The sequence below is a fragment of the Chiroxiphia lanceolata genome, chromosome 5 (genome assembly GCF_009829145.1).
Source record: "Chiroxiphia lanceolata isolate bChiLan1 chromosome 5, bChiLan1.pri, whole genome shotgun sequence".
Lineage (NCBI taxonomy): Eukaryota > Metazoa > Chordata > Aves > Passeriformes > Pipridae > Chiroxiphia > Chiroxiphia lanceolata.
In genome coordinates this window covers 60,349,769-60,369,643 of record NC_045641.1, presented here as the reverse complement: position 1 = coordinate 60,369,643, position 19,875 = coordinate 60,349,769, and the positions used below count along the sequence as shown (strand labels likewise).

The window sequence follows — 19,875 nt, the reverse complement described above, 5'->3', positions numbered from 1 at the left end:
GCTAAATCTGTGTGGAGCTATTGCCTTTTGCTTGTGTTGGGGTGACATGTGGGATCAGTCTGGAGCCCTGCTGCACTTAGACAAGCAGGTATAGGAGTGCACAGCATGGGGCATGGTCTGCCTTCTTCAGTTTATCGTCAGGCTGACTTTAGACAGACACATTTGGTGTGGGTGCAGAGGTACTTGGAGGAGTGCCAGACCATCTACCTTCTCACGCAACCTCATGTGTCAGGCAAGTCTCTCTCCTCGTTAGTACATCTCTTGATCAGCAGTGTACATCAAACCACTTTAATCTACTTTGTTTGAATAAACGGGCAGGTTTTTTACTTAGATATTTTGGGTTTGGTGGTTTGCCTTTTTTTTTTTCTTCTTACTCTGTGCAAAATGAATTACAGCTCTCTAAGGATTGCAGTGGGACAATCTATGGCAATCCCATTCTCTGAGTCTTACTTTTTTGGGGGCATTAAGTAGGCAAGCTGTTGTTGCTGTAAAATGATTATCAGTACCACCATATGCCTTAAAATCTCACTTGCTCTGGAGGCATGAGATTATCCAGCACTTGCAGTAAGCACCCAGCTGCAGTAGCATTGTGTGAAATAGTTGTGTGCACTGCACTGATCAGTGCTAATGGAAGCAAAAAGTTCCCCATGGTAAATCAGTAGCTGGCAGCATTCTAATTAAACCTTCCTTTGAAAATAAATGAGAAGTCTGTAGTTTTGGCCTCTTGTTCTGAAGGGCATGCTTTTATTTAGAGATTTTTCCAACTTAATTTTTTTGGAGGTTCTATAAATGCTTGAAGCAGTAGAAATCTCTGAATAGTCTTTCTTTTTCCTTTCAAACCTTTAGTTTAGAAGTTATTTTTCTAAAAGTTAATGTGTGCTCCCTCCCCACTCAACTTAAGTACTCCAGCTCCATGAACTAGAACGTGGAGCTCTTTCCTTGCATTCCATTGTCCAAGATACTTGTACTAGGTGCAACTCTGGTTACCACATGCTGAGGTTAAGCAAGTCATGTGGTCACAAGGAGAGACTTTACTCTTATTAATCACCTATGAAGTGGTGAGAACTGCTGTGTTGGCAATTCACATAAAGAACTGCGGAGAATAGGAATGTAAGTGTGCCAGACAAATTAAGGCTTTAAATTTAATAAGCAGGAGTACTTTTGTGGAATATACGGGAAAAATGTATTCTGTAAGTATAGTTGCTCATGAGATTTTATCAGTTTGGAAGATGATCTTTTGGTGCCCTGACTGCTATAGACCTGAGCTTCATCTTGCCTTGTTACTGTGACTTTGGCTGAGACTGAGCCCTGCTCTCAGGTTGCAATTTTTATGACTGCTGCAGTAAAACTGTTTGAGAGTGCTGGTGTCCCAAACAGGTAAAACTCAAGGTCTGTTTATGCTTGTCATTGAAATTTCCTGTCTCTGTGTGTTCCGTTTAAATGATCAAATTTGTTGATTACAGTAAAACGACAATGGGCTTTCTTTCGGTCATTTTCAATTTCAGATTGGTGTTGAAGATAGCTGAGAAAATGGCCAGCCATGAGTCATAGCTCTGGTTGAGCTGTATGGTTCAACTGTATGGTCCTGGAGAAGTGTGTCCCAGTCCTTCCAGCATATGGAATTGCTCCTTTAATAATAATAGAATTTAGGTTGGAGAAGGTTCCTGAAGATTGTCTTGTCTGTCTCCTGACTGAAGTTTGAGGTTGTGTTGCTCAGGGTCTTGTCGTAGACAAGTTTTAAAAGTCTCCAAGGATGGAGGTTACACTCTGGGCACTTATTTTGGTGCTGTGCCGCTCTCAGAGTGGATTTTCCTTTGTCTCTAAATGTCACTTGAAGCATAATATACTGCTGTTTTGATTATTGGAGACCTTTCCTGTGGGTCCCAAAAATATCTTAAAGGAGGTAGGGTTTTTTTCCTTCTCTTTTCCCGTTGCAGCTTCTAATTTCTTTTGTTTGTATGACAAAGAAGTATTCTCAGGGTAACGACTTCTGCCTGAGGGTGACACTCCACAGTGCTTTGAGGACAAGATAGTAACTATATTACTTGTTTTCTTATTCAAGAAGAGGAGTTTCCTGTTCTTTGAGAAGTAAATCCTTAATTTTGCTGCTTAGTAACAGCACCACCACTTACTCTATACTCAGAATCCACAGTTTTAGATCCCTGGGGGGGTGATTTATGACTTAGAATGATTTGGTTTGAAAGGGACCTCACCTTCTTTTTAATTGAAAGAAAACAGCATAAAATATTAAAAGAAGGGAATCTAAATAAAAGGGATATTCTGTTGCTTATAGGATATATGTAAATACAGCTAAGTGTTCTGCAGCAGACAAACATAATTTCCTTCTGAATTTGAGAACAAATGTCAGAAATCTTCATAAAGTGAGGCCCTGCTAGTCTAAAGTTTTCAGGTGATTTAATAAGCAGTTGTGTAAGTAGTTCTGTTCTTCAGGGATGGAATGAGAAAATAACAATTAGTTTTTTAAATTTCACGAATCTACTTGAAAGGCAGCACAAACCTAATATTATGTCAGTAAGTTTTTCCACTTTTTGTAAGTGTTCTAAGACATACTGCTTACATCTGCAGCAGTCAATGATAGAGAGTTGCCCATTGTTTTTTTTTACTCAAATGTGCAAAGAACATTGTCTTCTAAGCAGTAGCTTTCTTTTTCCTTGCTCCATGCAACTTGATGTGGTTGCATCCTGCTCTTGATTTCCTTCCTCCTCTTCGAGAAGAGGCATTCTGGGCATGGAGCCTTTGCCTCTTATATGCTGCTCTGGAAGAGCCCTAATTGGTTGTGATAGGAGTCCTTCCTTCCTTTCCTTTGTTATGCCTATGCAGCTGGAAATAACCTATCCCTCTCCAATACTACTATTGAGACTTCTCTCCATTGGGAAATCGTGGTAGAAGTAGTAGCAGCAGTGTAGAATGCACTTGGTGCACTTCATGGTTTGTTTTTTTTATTCACTACCAACACAACTTTCCTTAGACCGCTCTAGAAGTGTGATCTCATTGTGGAATATGAGTTTACATATGGGGAGCTAATACGAAATAACTAAAATGTCCCAGCAGGCTGACAACTCTTTAAAAGAGTTGTATTTTGGCATGCATTCTTTGCAGCTTTATTCAAGCAAGCACAGGAGACAGAATTGCAATTATCTTAGCCGTTTCATAGTTAGAAAAACAGAAAAAATGAAAAGCAGTTGGAAAAGGGGAAAATAGATTAAAAAATCACATTTTAGTAAAAAGGGATTTTGCTGTTACTGGAAGGCATGTTTCATCTCCACCTTCAGACACATTTTTTTTTAAAAAAAAAATCTTTGACGGTCTTACATGCTTGTTCTGGTAATGCTTCTATTGGTTTTACTTGGAATTTTGTGATAGCTGGAGGTTGATCATGTAGCAGTGTAAACTCATAAGCACCAATATAGTAATTGGTGCAAATTTTTGAGCCACCTTATGTTTCATTAATAAGGTGTTGAATTTTTTTTTTTTAATAGAAATGATTTAATTATTGGCCGTTTTCATTTTGAACAGAGCTGCTTTAAAATTACCAGCATGAAACTAATTAGTTGTGTTGTAGATAAGTGGTGCTCTTTGTTACAAGCTTCCCCTTTCTTGTGTTTTCTGTGCCTGGAGGGAATGCTCAGGGCTGGGGAATAGAAATCCTCATCTAGAGTGCTGTTAAAGGCAATTAAATGGAAATTCTTATTCACTCCCCCTCTTACTGGATTGCTGAAGAACAATGGAGGTTAGCATTGACTGTTCATTTTCATGGTATTGCTGTCTTCTTGTCTATAAATATTTCCCAACCATCACATTTAGGCATATTTTTGTTCCTTATTTATAAAAAGGCAGCATGGTTGCCTAAGGCTTCACATATTGATTGAAATCAGCACACTATGTACTGGGACTGTAGAAGTGTGGCCGTGCCTGTAGCTGAGTTGAATGTAAATGCTCATTTCTCTCTGTATTTTCTGAAGGCTTTGTTGATTAGCATCTGATATATGAATTTCAAGAGGACTGTAGACACTGAAGGGATCCACTGAGAACAAACAGAAGCGTTCACATCCTTCACACTTTTATCCAAAGCTTCCTTGGGGAAAAGCCTATGAATTGTTGACATTTGTCCTACTGCTCTACATTGGTAAACAGACTCAGTATTACTTAATGTTTTCTGCGTATCTGATCTCCTCAGTATTTCTAGCATAGCTAAAACCTCCAGCACATTGGATTGCAAGTCACTTTTGCAAGAAATCTCTCATGCAGATATCAACTTACATTACCTTATCATTGCACCAGCATTTGCATTATTATTGAATTGATTAAGTAAGCTGGTGTTTGGAAATAAAGTTAAATGCTTTCTGCCTTTAGGTGGCAATAAAATAGCTTCTTCAAGTAGCATTTATAGGTTTATCAGTTACTGTGCTATGCTCATAGAATCACTAAGGTTGGAAAAAATCTGTAAGATTGAGTCCAACCTTTGAACAAACACCCCCTTGCCAAATAAACCATAGCACTAAGTGCCACGTCCAGTCGTTTCTGGAATACCTCTAGGGATGGTGATTCACCACCTCCCTGGGCAGCCCCTTCCATTGCCTGTCCAATCTGAACCTCTGCCAGCACAGCTTGAGGCCATTTCTTCTTGTCCTGTCATAAATATAGTACGTTTTATTTCAGGTCATGAACGGATCTATCATAATGCCCTTTCCACTACATAGCAGATATTGTCCTCTACATTTTCCAAATGGAAAGCTGAGGAGTACTTTGCTTAAGGTCATATCAAGTGTCTGTAGCACAGCATGAATTGAAAAAAAAATTGTCTTTTGAAGTTTAATTTTCACCATTTTCGAAAGGCAGACTGATTGCATTAGAAAAAAATAAGGAAACCCTAGTTTGTTAGCTTGCTTCAAACTGAGTATAAAACATTTAATGGTTTTTTTCTGCAAGATGGGGCATATGAAATAAAAGGTATGTTGTTACATTAAAAAAATGAAACCCCAGACAAACACACACAAATCCTATTCATGTTGTGTTCATAGATCATAAAACTGATCATCTTGAGTCTGGAAATTTTGAAATGACTAGTGCTTAACCAGTTGCTTGAGTACAGTGGAATTTTGATCAATTATCTCATATTTCTTTTGACTGGGGGACTGGTTAACTCTAGGAACCTTGTTTGTTGTTCTTAGCTGAAAGATAAAATAGTGATGGGGTTGAACATCTTTCTATCTTCTGCCTCTCTGTAGGAGAGTTCTGCATCCTGCTTTCTTGAACACGGGAGCAATTAGACAAATGGGACACTTTCCTAGCTGTAAAATATCAAGCTGTTTTCAGATAGCTTGTCAACCCAAAAGTTTATGATCTAGTTTTCTTGTCTATATGCCCGTGCTGATTCAGGCTGTGATCTCAATCTGTTTTTGACTTTTCAATCTGCTTCCCTGCATGGGCTGTCCATCTCAGATGCACTGTCCACACAATAGCTATTAATTTTTTTCTCTGTCATCATTAAGCTTGCATCTGCCTGTGTTTTGATTGCAGTATGCCTGGTATTTGCATCTGAAGGCTTTAATCACTTCAGTACTGGGTTCCAAAAGGAAACCTATTGCCTTCTCTCAGCCATCTTAAATGACCATCAGGAGGTCATGTCAACTGCATGAAGATTAACCTAAATTGTGGAAAAGTTTTAGAGGCCTAAAACTTTCCCATGTTTTAAGAAAGTAGATATAATATGACTGGAGCCCATCAGTCATCTCTGCAAAGGCATTATTTGCTGTTGCACCACCAAGAAACACAATGGGCTTAGACTCGGTGCCTCCTCCTGTGTTCTTCAAGAGTAAAATGCAGTCCTTGTCCAAGACACTGGACAATCTGTGTACCCAGACTGTGAGGGAGCAGGGAATGACAAACAACCTAGAACTGAGCATTGAGCATACACCTGTAAGACAGCCCTTGGAGAGAGAGATTACCAGTTAGGCTGAAGTCTGGGTTGGATTTGCTAGCAAAGAAACTGGTGCACGCAGGTTGATTTCATCAGCCTTCAGGTGAGCAGGGTATAAAATACTGGAGATAAGTTAAGGAAATAATGTCTGAATGGAGACACATCATATTTTATGGAGGGGGCAGTTTTGTACCAGCTGATTTTGAGGGAAGGGCTAGAACCTGCTCAGCCACTCGTTCCTCTGCTTGGTCTTGTCTAGAGGGGATTCCCTCGCAGACCTGTCTGCCACTGATTGCTCCTTAGCAGAAAAATTTCAAAGAACTCTGAGCTTTGGTTAATGAATTGTGAAAAAGAAAATTAAAATTTATAAAATTGTGAATTTTTTTTAAGTATAAAAGCTTAAATTGCTGGAATTGCTGGAATTGCAAATGACTAAGGGAATATTCAGTGATAAGTGGGCATTCCAGTTTTGCCATAAAATACAAGACCTGTCCCTGACCTTAACCCCTAACATCTCTAGCAAAGATTTCCATCTGTGGTGTCATACTGACATATGACTAGGAAATATGGTACCCTCTTGGATAATCCCAGGCTGGTTTTTCCCTGCTTTTGTGTTAGGAATGTGGAGGTAACTAATACATAATACATTCTGCTTTGCAGCAAGTTAGCAGCTGAAATAGGCAATCATTGGAACAATTCGATGCTGTTGCATTATGCATCAGAAAAACTGCATTAAGTGTCAAAGCCATAAAGGCAGCCTGCCTCATTCTGATAGCAGTCAGGTCATGTTTTATTTCTTATTAATCATCACAGACTAGAAGAATTAATTTCTGTGCAAACACTTCAGAATTCCTGTCCCAGGAGGTGACTAGTAAAAATAAAAGTGAAACTCAGAAATAGCATTCTTCATTACCTACTTATGTTTATAACTGATATGTGCATATGTGCTGCTTTCTACACCTAAATTAGAAATCTAGCTTCTCTTTTTCCTTTTTTTTTTAAAGTGTTAAATATAGTTTTTGTTTTACAGACATCATTTCATGTCACTAGCTGAACATTAGCTTTCTACTGCTATTTATATTTGCATATAAATATGACATGTTGTCTGGAACAGTCATTTTTCTATTGTTCTTTTGCAAATCTGTACCCGTTTTGTTCACAGCATCATTTCTGTCGTGCTAGTTTGCTTCTGACACTGGAATTTCCATCTGGGGTTATTTAGAGTTCAGTGGTAAATGGCTTTTTCCTCAAAGGTTGCACTTTTCTCCATGGTCAGAGTGACATTTTCCCTCTGTATACCCACTGTTGCCATTCTTTGTCATGACCTCAAATGCTGATGATTATTTTATCGTTCTCAAAGTTCAGATTTTAAGATGCCTCTAAAAAGTCAGGGTACTGTTACAATTCTCAGGTCTCGGAATATGTATACAATGTTTAATGGCATCTTGTTACTCAGCTTTTATGACCAACTTACAAAAAAGTATCACCTCAGTCAAGAACATCTTTTAAGCAAAATCTTGAGAGAAGTGACAATATCTGTGTAGGATGAAATTCAGACTGGTCTCTGTTACGACAGTCTTTGTCAAAACAGTAAACGTGCCTCAGTCTTTGTAGCTGATTTAAGCTGTTGTATCTGCACTAGGAGCAGGTTTCTCGAGGAAGCAGAGGCCATAAAGGTCTACACGGCCCTTTCTGAGTTCAAACTTGAATTTGGAAAGTAATGTCCTGTGCTGGGAAAGCTCTACACTGTGATTACTGCAACTAAGAGCCACTAAGGGACCAGTAGTGATTTTTAAGTGGTTTTAATGAGGAATCATACCAAGCACGGCAGCACCGTACTGGAGAGAACGGTGGTAAATAACTAACACAGCTGCCCAATATAGTACAGCACCTACCTGGAATACTTCATGGAAATCACACAGGCGATTTGGGCACTGTTCCTGCATCTGCAGCCAGAGTTCTTTGCTTTCCTGATTACTTTCTTGAAGACTAGGATACTTTGACATACTTGTCCTAATCCATTTGAAAAGACGAAATAGTGTGGAAGAGCCTGTCCCTGCTTTTGTTGTCCTGACATCACCTGAAATTTGACTGAGGGAGAAGCTGCTGTGGTACTAATTATAAGTAACAAAGTACTTTTAGGCAGGAACAGCATCTCTTCAGGAGCCAAACTATTTACCTTGGCTATAAATATCTGAACAAAATGAGCAACCTGGTTTAGAGGCAGAGGGGTTGGAGCTGGATGATCTTTAAGGTCCTTTCCAACCCAAACCATGGTATGATTCTATGGAAATACCAGTATCTTATACAATGGTGAATGCAGGGAACATCTGCAGATGTCTGCAAACATACCGGTTTGTATCCAATAACTGACCCAAATGCAAGTGAACTGTCTTTATCTTGCAGTCCAGGTTGTCAGCTTCTTCTCTTTTGAGCTTCATATGCTGCTTCTTTCTTCCATACTTGATGCCAATGCCAGTTACATGTGCTTCTCACAAATGAATACCTCTGTGCCAAATGCTCCTCCAGTTCCTGTCCTGTCCATGACTGGCTTTCACTAATATGGATTTCCCATCTCCTGGGAACATTTTGACTCTTTAATGTCCAACGTGTTCAGGAGGTAATTGTGAAGGCTGGAGGGGGCTGTTCCAGCTCTCCCCAGCTGCAGTCTGTTCATGCTGTTGGCTGAGTGTGGTGTCTGGGCTGTAATGTGTGAGGTGTTTTGTCCCATTCAGGTCTGGAAACCATTTGTTGTTGGAGGACAATCGTTGTGCCTGTTGTAAAGTTAGATGACCTGTAAAGTTTTTCGGGTGAATAACTTTTTCTACTGTGGGGGTGACTTCAGTGAAATAAGTAAGCACAGTTAATTGGAATATTTATATCATAGCAAGGTTATAGGGTTTCAGAAATAAGTAAATGTATCAAATTATTAAAACATAAAATCAAAATAGAACAAATATTTGGTTACCAGCTGAAAAATATTGATACATGCTTTAATTTAAAAGTGATCAATCTCATGCAAGGCCTTAAGTGGGTATGTCTGGAAAGGTTCAAGTTTTTGATGTTCTATACAGACCATGAAATACAGAAACAGAACTTTTTGCTTGCTTTATATTAAAAGACATCTCATATTTCTCTCCTTGTTTGCATGGATCTGCATAATTTCCAACAATATGGAAAGTGAACTATACTTCCTTGCTTTCTTTCCCCTGATTTTGAACATATTGATAACAGTTTAAGAAAGAAATTGCATAGTGTAATAAACAGTAATGTTCAAATTTGGGTTCATAGGAAAAAAAGGTTTGTTTTCTGTAGTCGTAGGCACAATGGAACATGAAATATGCAGTAATTTTCCATTATGCTGTGCACCCTCCCCAGAATCTGTATTCACTGCCATTCTAAACATCACATCTGCTAAAAATGCACCTTCAAAGTACATTTGAGGAAAATACGGTATGCACCTGGAAGGCTGTCATCACTGTGCAGTGGTATTTATCTATAGTTAAGTGGTAGAGAGGACTTCAGGTCCCATTTATTCATGAGCTTCTCCATCCCTCTTACTCCTACCCACTCTTCTGCTGTGTTTTGATTTTACCCCAGGGTCACTGGCCTTTACATTTGCCATGTAGGGTCATTATTGGCCTGGTGCTTTTTGCTCCATCTGAAATTAGGAGCAGTGAGCCGTTGCGTATAACTATGTAAAGTAAGATATAATTTATTAGCAGCGTTCCTGAAACAATCATCTTAGATGTACAGATATAGTGACTGAACCAGTGCTTAACAGTTTCATTAAATTGAATTTCTTGTTATTTGCAGAATCCTATTTGGCAAGTTGCTGATGCCTGCTATTTCAGTAACTTACTGTCTTTCGAGAAGACAGCTGGGTTAATACATTATTGAATATTTTTAGCATCCTTTAATGCTGAGTTCACAGGATTCTTTAAGTGAAGTAGACTTTAAAGCTGAGAAGTTTTTGAAGAGGGTTTTACTTTGAAGTCTTTAAGGGGCTGCTTCACTTATAGGGCCAGTAAAACTTAGGATGTGTTCTGAAAGGCTATAAATAGCAGCAGTAAAACAATGGATTTAATTTGACAAGTAGTTCTTATCAATAGGTAGGCAAAGAAGGCCACAGTTAACAGTGGGCACAAATGTGTACTCTGCTTTGTGGTTTCATAGAACTGAGTAGAAATCAGGCTTTTAGGGATAATTTTTCGCTGAAATAACATATTACTGTGACTTAAATCTTTCTCTCATGCATTAGGGAAAAAAATAAGTCATGTTCTTTCAAATGTGTTCACTTTGAATTAAGATATGAGAGAACTTCTGCCTATGTTAGGCCAAATATTCTTAACATTAGATGCCTTCTTCTGGCTTTTTCCAGAATTAGGTCATGTAACTTTCAGACAAATGTCCGTTTTTAAAGGTAATACAATCAAATAAGGGTTTTTTTAATTTTACTTTTTGTATTATTTTATTTTTATTTTACTTTTGTGTGTGTATATTATTTTGTTTTATTACATAATTTTTTGTGTAATTATATTATTGCTGTGTGTTTCCCTCTGTGTTTCATAGTTAACTGGTATCTCCATCGGATCTGCTATCATGGCTTGTACTTTGCATCCTCTCAGCTTGCTCCAGAGCTGTCAAAAATAACATCAGAAATTGTCACTGAGAAATACCACCTTATTAAATTGATCAGTCCAAGCCAGTAGCAAGAAGAGAATCACTAGACATTATCTATATATTTAGACGCATCTTGAACACTTAAATATTGTTTCTTCTCAGCAGAAAACACTGAGCACAAATGAAATGAAGGGGCTGACAAACTTTCTGGTTAGCATACCAGGGGTGTAGATGGCCACTGCTTGGTACTCATTTATCTTTCTTTCAGTTTGCAGGAGCTTTTCTCCATACCATGATATATCAGTTCCTATAATAAAAGGTTGTTGGAAATGGAAAGCAATTCAGAAAGACTTGTCAGCTATTTATGCTCTTTAAAACAACACAAACCAGGTGTTTATTTTGTAGAACTGGGGAAGAAAGGAGTTGATGAATTATCGGCTGGCCTCACGCAGGAGAGTTAAACGCTGGCGCTAATTAATGGCTAGTTAGCAGAGCACCATCTTGATCTAATTAATGGCTAGTTAGCAGAGCACCATCTTGATCTCAGTGGAGGTCGCCTGGATGGGGGCCATAAATCCATACTGCAAATGAGAACAGCTCCAAGATGCTTCATTTCAGCTAAATGAGATGGTGGCCCTCAGCTGCTGGGAAGCTGCTAAGGCAGTATTTATTGGGTCAGAGTTTGGGACTCGCAAATCTATTTCCTTCCCTCTGGCTATGCAGCTGCTTGTTATTGTTGATAATTTTTCCGGGGCTTCAGTAGTTGTTTCACTGTGCGCTGTTTTGCTCTTGCAGGCGTTCGGACAGTCCTTCTCCGTTCACCGCAAAGTGGCTGAGGATGGAGAGACACGGGAGGAGACTCTGCTCCAGGAATCTGCATCAAAAGAAGCTTATTACCTCGGGAAGATTTTGGAGATGCAGAATGAGCTCAAGCAGAGCAGGGCGGTGGTCACCAATGTTCAGGCAGAGAACGAGAGGCTCACTGCCATCGTCCAAGACTTGAAAGAGGTAAATGGGGGTGTGCAGGGAGCAAGGGGCTGAATTTTCTTGGAGTATCATGGATAACATGGCTCTGAGTAAGGAAAACAATACAAGAAGTGAAAATGCTCACCTTCCGGTCTGTGATCATCCCTGAAACCACATGGCCTGAAAAGGCTACAATTCAGAAAGGGAAAAATATATCTTTTATTATTTTTAAACAACAACGACGACAAATTCTTCTGAGGATAATAAAACCTAATCCAGGAAGCTATAATTTCCTAAGCACTCTTAGCATTTTGCCCTGTATTTTATAGCACCAACATGTAAGTGAATTTTACATAAACACATTTTCTGCACACTTCTGATTCACGCAACTCCTCTCTTTCTCAGAACTTACATGATTTCTCAGGTATTCTGGATTGGCTAGACATAGATAAAGCTTTCACCATTTTTCTTCTCCTGTAAAGCAAAATTAAAATACATGCTCATGTTTAGAAAATGGTAACAGTAAGAAAGTCAGATGTAGTTAGTGGCCATATGAGACAATGAATAATTTCAATCGAGAATTTAGTAATATTTAATAACTTGCCTTTTTCACCCTTGAAATCTGGAAGTTATAGAAAGTTACTTTGCTTACTGTTGTTTCTAAATCCCAGTTAGTAGGAGACTGATATAATTTTATGAGTTTATACTTTCTCTGTTGATGGTTGCTACATGAATTGTGCCAACTAAAGCTCAACACCAGCCCTACACAAGGGGAAGGTGACTGTTTACTTCGGCTTTGCTAACAAATTGGCTGTTGCTCCCTTTCTTAGACTCTTAGACACATACATCTTAGACTCACTGAGATGTGTGTGTCTCACTTTGGCCAGTTAGTTAAGGTGAAATGGAGGATGAGGAATATGCTGACCATCAAGTCCTTAGTGTAGGCTGTTTTTCCAATTTATGAGTCTGAGAAGATGCACATGGAAGTGATCCTACATCTTCCCTGCATTCCCCGGGAATGCTTGAACATGGGGACTCTCCCCACTGTCCAACTGCTAGAAGAGATCTTTCCTAGGTGATTCTGGAAAGTGATTGTTTAATACATTAATTTGTTTAATATTACAGTTTACTATGTTTTTAGTAGCTGAGTGAAATACTACAGAAACCCCTGGAACAGGGTATCCCTGGAACAGAGTCCTTTACTCCCACTGAGTGTTCTTATTTAATGGTTGTACTAGACTTGCCCATAATAGAAAGCAGGCTTCAATAAGAAGTAGATACATGCCATTTATTCACAAGTTACAAATAAAATATGTGATTGTAATTGCCATTCCAGTGGTAAAGAAACAAAAAAAATATCAAATTTATATCTACTTATCCTAAAATCTTCTTTGTGGCAGGCAACCAGCTGCTGACACACCTACCTAACTGTTTGGTTAAGTTCACAGGTCCTCATGACATGGGGTTCAGTCACAAATGAACAGTTGTAGAAAATACCCATTTGTCTTTATACTTGATTCCTTCCTCTGGGAACTCCTTGGGATTCCTTCAAATAAAAATCTCCCTTCCATTTTCTATCATGGTTATCGATCTGTAGGTTGTTCAGGAGGCAGTTTCAGTACCTGTCCTCCCTAGAATATTGATTGTCCTCTTTTCCTTGGAGGTAATAATAAACCCTAGTGTGAAGCCAGCTGCAATTATTTCCTGCTTTAATGCTACATAGAAACAAGCCATAATAGTTAATTAAAGTGCAATAGAGGAATTTACTTGAATAAAAATAAGGCTAATAAACTGACTGTTACCATTAAGATGATGTTGTATCCTGAATACAAAGTCCTTCACTACGTGTAACTTTTATTTTGTATTACCATAACCAATGTATCTAAACATAAATGGGATTAGTGCAGTCAGTTCATTATCCAGATTACACCACACACAATTGTGATTAATTACTTGAATAATAATAACAGATAGAGGGTGATTGACACCTACTTCGGGCTCTTTGGGATCTTGTCACACTGGTATTTCACTGGTATTTCACTTTGTTCTCAAAGGAGTCTCACCCTTGTACCCAGCCTGGTATACCTTGGTCCAACCATGTAAATCCTATAGCTGTGACATCCAAGTGCCTGGAGAAACGAGATGCCCTTTTTCTCTAAGTGTTTATGAACTTTATCTGCTTAATTCTGGGTACTGCAAGTAGGAAAAAGCAGACTTAACTTACTCCAGATCTAGACAACCACAAAGGTGGGCAAAAAAATAATGAAGTTTCTGGTAAATTTTTGGATAAAGCCAGAATTAGATGCTGCCATGGGTGGATTGCTACACTGAGGAAGCAGTTTGTCTCTTTAGCCAGTATATTTGAATATTTAATTAGAGGAAAAAAAATGAAAGAAAACAGGATGATCTTCATGTGAGCAACTGGACTGAGTGATGTAAAGATAGATTCTGGACATAAGTTACCTGGTTGTATCCTGCCTTTTCCTCTCCCTGCTCACCCCCCTCAAGAGAATATACTTTATAGTTGCTTTTTAAACCTTAGCAAGGCATCTTATAAACTAAAAAACAACACAAAAAAAATCATTCCTTTCACCTTTAGTCTTAGTATAAAAGCTTTGAATAACTGATGTGTTGTTCTGGGAATAGAGTTTTTGCAGGGATGACAGAAGTTTATGGCAGTTTTTCCACGCACTTGGCCACTTATGATACTGTAAACTGATAGCTCGACTTTCAAAAAATCACCCCTGTTATTGTATCATGTCCCTAAATAATACAGTCGGTGCTTCTCCATTCTCTAGCCTGTCATGGGAGTTATCTTATGAATATGTGCTGCTGTCTGAATTTGCGCAGAAGTCCACAGTCATATGAATGTGTATGAGCATTTTGTGAACCTTCAGAATACACTCATATGAATGCTGATGACTTTTAGGAATCCTGGGAATTCCATAGCCCCGGAGTTTAAAAATTCATGCATTTTAGCAAGTATCTGCTATACAGTCACAGCTGATGGTTTCAGGGCAGCTTGACCTGGATCCCTCTTGCTATAAAAGGGAATGTATCAGGCTCAGGTCTCTGAAGATTGTGCATCTCAGTCTGGGAAAGCAAACAAACTGATTTCAGTACTCATATCTAGAAAAAGACATATTTTATTTGAGACCTTGAGCATTTGTTTCACTCTAACGGTGAATAATTAACCAGGAATCTTTGTACAAGATAGTTTTCTAAATTTGTGTTAAAATTATTACAAGAGTAAAACACCAGCAGCATTATTTTTGATGTAATAAAAATCACAGAATATGCCAAGTTGTAAGGGATCCACAAGGATAGGAATACTATTAACTATCACCTAACTAAATAACACATACATTTTGGAAAGCTGGTAGCCCTTTTCTTTCTTTTTTTCCCATCAAGACCTCAGATAGGGAACACAGACGGTTATTTAGAGATTTTTAAAATTACTTTAAGTTAAACCAAAAATGTACTGATTTTAAAACTGAGGCCAGAGAGATCATTTTTTTAACAGTCAGAGACCAGATTGACAAAATCTGTATGTCAGGCACCACATAGTTTATGGTAGATGGCCTCTCTGAATGGAGAGATCATTATGGTTATTAGCTCATGTAACCTTTTCTAACAGCATATGAATTGTCTGCAGTTATAAATGTTAAAGAAATAATTTTTTTAAAACCATTTTTTAAAAATGCAATCTTCTGTCATTTTCTAATTCTCTGGAGTAGGGTTTTTTCGTATTTAAAACCAGTTATAGTTGGGAAATGAGTGACTGCTTTTTCCATTTGTGCCACTGAAAAATCTATTACGGTAACAAAAAGCAGTTTATAGGTGCATAAAGAAGTGAAACCATTATCTTGAGAAGCTGATAACTGGCAGAGGTGGTTATACAAGCACAGATGACCCAGCTCAGAAGCTGGAGCAGAAAGCACTGCATTAGAGGTTGTATTTGATGATTTCAATGGTCTTCTCCAACCTGAGTGGTTCTGTGATATCCATAGTTAAGGGATCTCCATATATAGGTAATATCAGTGTCAGTATATAGATCCTACTCCTCTATCATGATACCTTGATGCTGGGCATCTGACTCAAAACATGTGGAAATGAGGGGGGAAAGAGCATGAAGCCAAGAGGAAGCAGGTAGAAAATAGAGATGAAAGGTGATGGTACTGTTTGAGTTTTGTAGGTATTATGAGACTCAGATTATGAGTTGTGTGAGGTGGGTAGATGAATGCTTTTGTGTCTGCTGAGGCTGGCAGGTGTAGGTTAGCTCTTTGTTCCCATTAAGAGTAGTGAAAAAGAGAAAGTCAGGAAGAAAAGGGTTAAAACTCATAGGCTCTCCAATAAATGTCACGGCAGCAGCTGCAGGGATTGCAGAAAGAAATCAGCACCTGGGTACCTGCAGTACCGGCAGTCCGTGAGATAACAGATGAGAAGGGAGGTTTATGTGATGACAGTGGTAATGGGCCATGGAGACAGCACACACCTGGGCTTCTGGAGGGCAAAAAGAGGAATGAGGGCAGTGGACAAGTGGGTGGGAAGAAAAATACAAATTTATGATATGTGCTGAAACCAGGTGAAAAAATATCTAAGATGAAGTTGTGCAGCCCTTGAAATCAATGGCTAAACATTGATTCACTTCAGCAGTACAAAAATCTTGCACTTCATGCTAATCAGGAAATGTATGAGTGTGATAGCCTGGACTTTTTTTGAGGGGAACATATGTTTGAGAAGGGGAAAAAATTTATATTCATCATCTTAAAGTTGACTTTAATCTAAAAATTAAATATTTCTATATTAAATATAGCTTAAATTCTAATTGGCTATTTCCTATTTAGAAATTATAGTTTTTCAATCTGAAGATTTAGGTTTTTTTTAATTTTTGACAATTTTGAGTAAAGCCTAAGGCCTTTAAATGTGAACACAGATGTAGTCAATAACCTGTCATGGTTTAACCAGGACAAACACACCAATTTCAGGTTCTGGTTTTGTTGCTCTGGTTTTAGACTATAACAGGACTTGGTTACATAGTGCTTCCTATATAATGTAAGATATAGTTAAGTCCAAAATTGGAATCCTTTATATGTTCAATTGTCATCTAGTACTGGAAGCTTCTGCAGTCATTTTATGCCTAAGTTTCCACCTGTAACATTTTCTGTGCATCTAGAGTTCTGTTTCTACATGCATTCAGGAACACATCTGGCTTGGACTGAGGTCTGTCACAACACTGTTGCTACATACTGAGTACTGCTGTAGGTGCTACTGGGATCTTCCAAGGAGACGTTTCCCAGCTGACCTCATCACCTAGTTCTGTGATTCCCTCTGGCTCTGTGATTGTGGCAAGGTTTGAGGCTCCAGTTTCTTCTGCAGCCTAGGATATATGAATCCACTTCTTCCTCTGAAGAAAATACCATAGAAGTCAGTTGGCAGGCTCTTCGTTCCTTCAGGAGAAGCTGTTCTGCATTGTTGGGGGATAGTTAGTATTTTGTGGGTCAGGGAGAGTGGGAGGGAGCAAGCTGATAAGAATGACTTAGCCTAAAGGCTAAGCCACTCAGCTGGGAATAGGGAACTAGTTCTAGTCCCTATTTCAATTAGTGTTTGGTAAGAAATACTTAAATATTAATTGGGGCAGAGACCAGAACCCCGGTCTCTCCTCTGTGAGGTGGCAGCCCTCAGCAAAGCTGTTTCCATCCTCCGGGGAGAGCGTGATCTTCAGCCTGGATCTCCCATGGCTAGTGGTTTGACTGATGAGCTCTTGGAGGGACGTAGCCCCAGGTTACCAAGTGAGGCAACTTTTACCAACACTGTATTGAAAAAAGACAGAAAAGCTAAGTTTGGAAGAGGAATCACTGCTAGGAACCATGTATTGCAGGAAGCACCTTTCAGCTACCTGGCTGTAGTGACAAAATGAACTCCTTTTGATGTTATTAACTTGCTTTTCCTTGTAGTTGTCTAATTTTCTTCATGCACTGAAGAGGGAACCTGTGATTGTGCTCTGATGATTACCCTAGACATGAAGTGATTTGAGTGCAGTGTTGACTCTGACAATGCATGCAGCATCCTTACTGATCTCTGCTCCCTCGTAGTGGTGTCCTGTGCTTCCCAGTGTCTGCATCAATGGCTTTATCCCACTCAATCTGCTGAAGAATGGAACTTTACTTTGACATCTACACCAATTAAATAAAACCTGTATTATAAATATTTATCTTCCTGCTAATATTATGCTGGTACTTGCAGCAATGGCCTTTGACCAAGGAATTGAGTGCGCCCTTAATCAGTTTGCAGGTGATATCAAGTTGGGCACAAGTGTTCCTCTGCTGGAGCATAGGAATGCTCTACAGAGGGATTTGGACAGGCTCGATCAATAGGCTGAGGACAATGGTATTGGGGTTCAACAAGGTGAAGTGCTGGGTCCTGCACTTGGATCATGACAACCCCATGTAGCACTGCAGGCTTGGGAGACAGTAGCTGGAAAGCTGCCCAGTGGAAAAGGACCTGGGGGTGCTGGTTGACAGCGAGCTGAACGTGAGCCAACAGTGTGCCCAGGTGACTAAGAAGGCCAATGGCATCCTGGCCTGTATCAGAAATAGTGAGGTCAGCAGGACCAGGGCAGTGACTGTCCCCTGTACTTGGCACTGGTGAGGTCACACCTTGAATCCTGTGTCCGGTTTGGGGCCCCTCATGACAAGAAAGACATTGGGGTGCTGGAGCATGAACAGAGAAGGGCAACAGAGCTGGTGAAGGGTCTGGAGTACAAATCTGATGAGGGAATGGGATTTGTTTAACTTGGAGAAAAGGAGACTCAGAGTGGCCCTTATTGCTCTTTACAACTTCCTGAAAGGAGGTCGTAGTGAGGTGCGGGTTGGTCTCTTCTCCCAAGTAAGAAGTGGTCGTACAAGAGGAAATGGCCTCTTGTTGATGCCAGGGGAGTTTAGATTGCATATTAAGAAAATATTTCTTCATGAAAAGAGTGGTCAGTTATTGGAACATGCTGCCCATGGAGGTAGTGGAGTCACCAACCCTGGTGGTATCTAAAAGACACGTAGATGTATCATTTGGGGGGACAGTTTAATGGTGGATTGGCAGTGCTGGGTTAATGGTTGGACTCGATGATCTCAGAGGTATTTTCTAACTTAAATGATTCTCTAACTTTTAGAAGGAGAATGATTAAGAAAATATGGTGAAGTATTCAATGGTGTTTTCATTAATGTTGTTTTCATCTTAATGTACTTTCATGCAAGCACTGCTTTTTGAAAAGAAGCTATAGGAGTGAGATGCTAGAGCAGCCCATGAAAATGACTGTGGGGGTCAGAGCTGTCTGAGAAACAAAGTGGAACTGGGTTCTGATGGCAGAACTGTTTCTCCTGTCAGAAGAGTGGTCTCATCACAATTTAGGGCATTATTAGCACAGTATAATTGACAATATTTACATTACTTTGTTTTGGGAGTTACTGTGAACTGGTTAGAACCAGCACTAAATTAGGCTTATAAATCAATTTGTTACTTTGCCCACTGAGGGTGTTTTTTGTGTTCTCCCTCCTGTTTTTAGATAAACCCTCTGAAGGGAGATTCTCCAGCCTGCTGATGCCAGGCCACACTCACAAATTTTTCTCCCTCCCTTAATGACAGTGTTAATGGATGGTGTTTTTGCCTTAAGAGGCTGCAAAGTTTGCTAAAAATGTATGGATTCCTTATTCTTTGTGTTTTCAGACTGAGCTTCATCTGAAATGTCATATAATAGCATAATGTTATATAACATGGGAAATTTCATTAGATGTTGCTGACATGCTTCAAATCAGAGTCCAGTATACACTTGTGTCTTATCTGGACCTCTTAACAAACCTGCTAACAGTTCAGGCGTTGATGCCTTCCCTGTGAAAGCACTTATTTGTGCTCCATCTAGACTGGGCAGAGCTACAGGACCTCTGGGGACTTGAGGCTTAACAGTGTGAAGAGTGACCCTGTCCTTGTTCCAAATTGCTGTCCTCTTGACACAGTCTCCGTAAAATCACTAGTGCATGTTTGTAAGTGAAGGGCACTGGTGGGCTGCAAGTGTGTTGACTGCAAGTGGTGCTATTCACTGCAGGCGTTTCCTTTAACCCTGGTTCTGTTTTGTTTGACACTTACATGTGCATTTCCCTTCATACTGTGCTTGTATCAGTATTGCTATTTCTACATAGCACCTGCCTCTGCTCTCTTCAGATTGATGTGGGCTGAGATGTAATCCCTGTGAAAGAGATCCACTGCAGAGTTTCTCCCAACAGGCCACAAAGGTAGTATGCAGATGGGTTTGGTGACTGGTGTCACCATGAACTGTGATGATTCAAAAATAGCAG

The 19,875-nt window shown here is 39.4% G+C and overlaps 1 protein-coding gene across 5 annotated transcripts in view; it reads left to right on the top strand.

Moving 5' to 3' along the window:
* BICD1 (BICD cargo adaptor 1) overlaps positions 1–19,875 on the top strand; it is a 173,216-nt gene that overhangs the window by 75,033 nt on the left and 78,308 nt on the right. For all 5 annotated transcript variants that reach the window (XM_032688273.1, XM_032688271.1, XM_032688275.1 and 2 more), the window contains exon 2: positions 11,360–11,572. In XM_032688273.1, the coding sequence (XP_032544164.1) occupies positions 11,360–11,572 (213 nt within the window). The remainder of the gene's footprint in view (positions 1–11,359; positions 11,573–19,875) is intronic.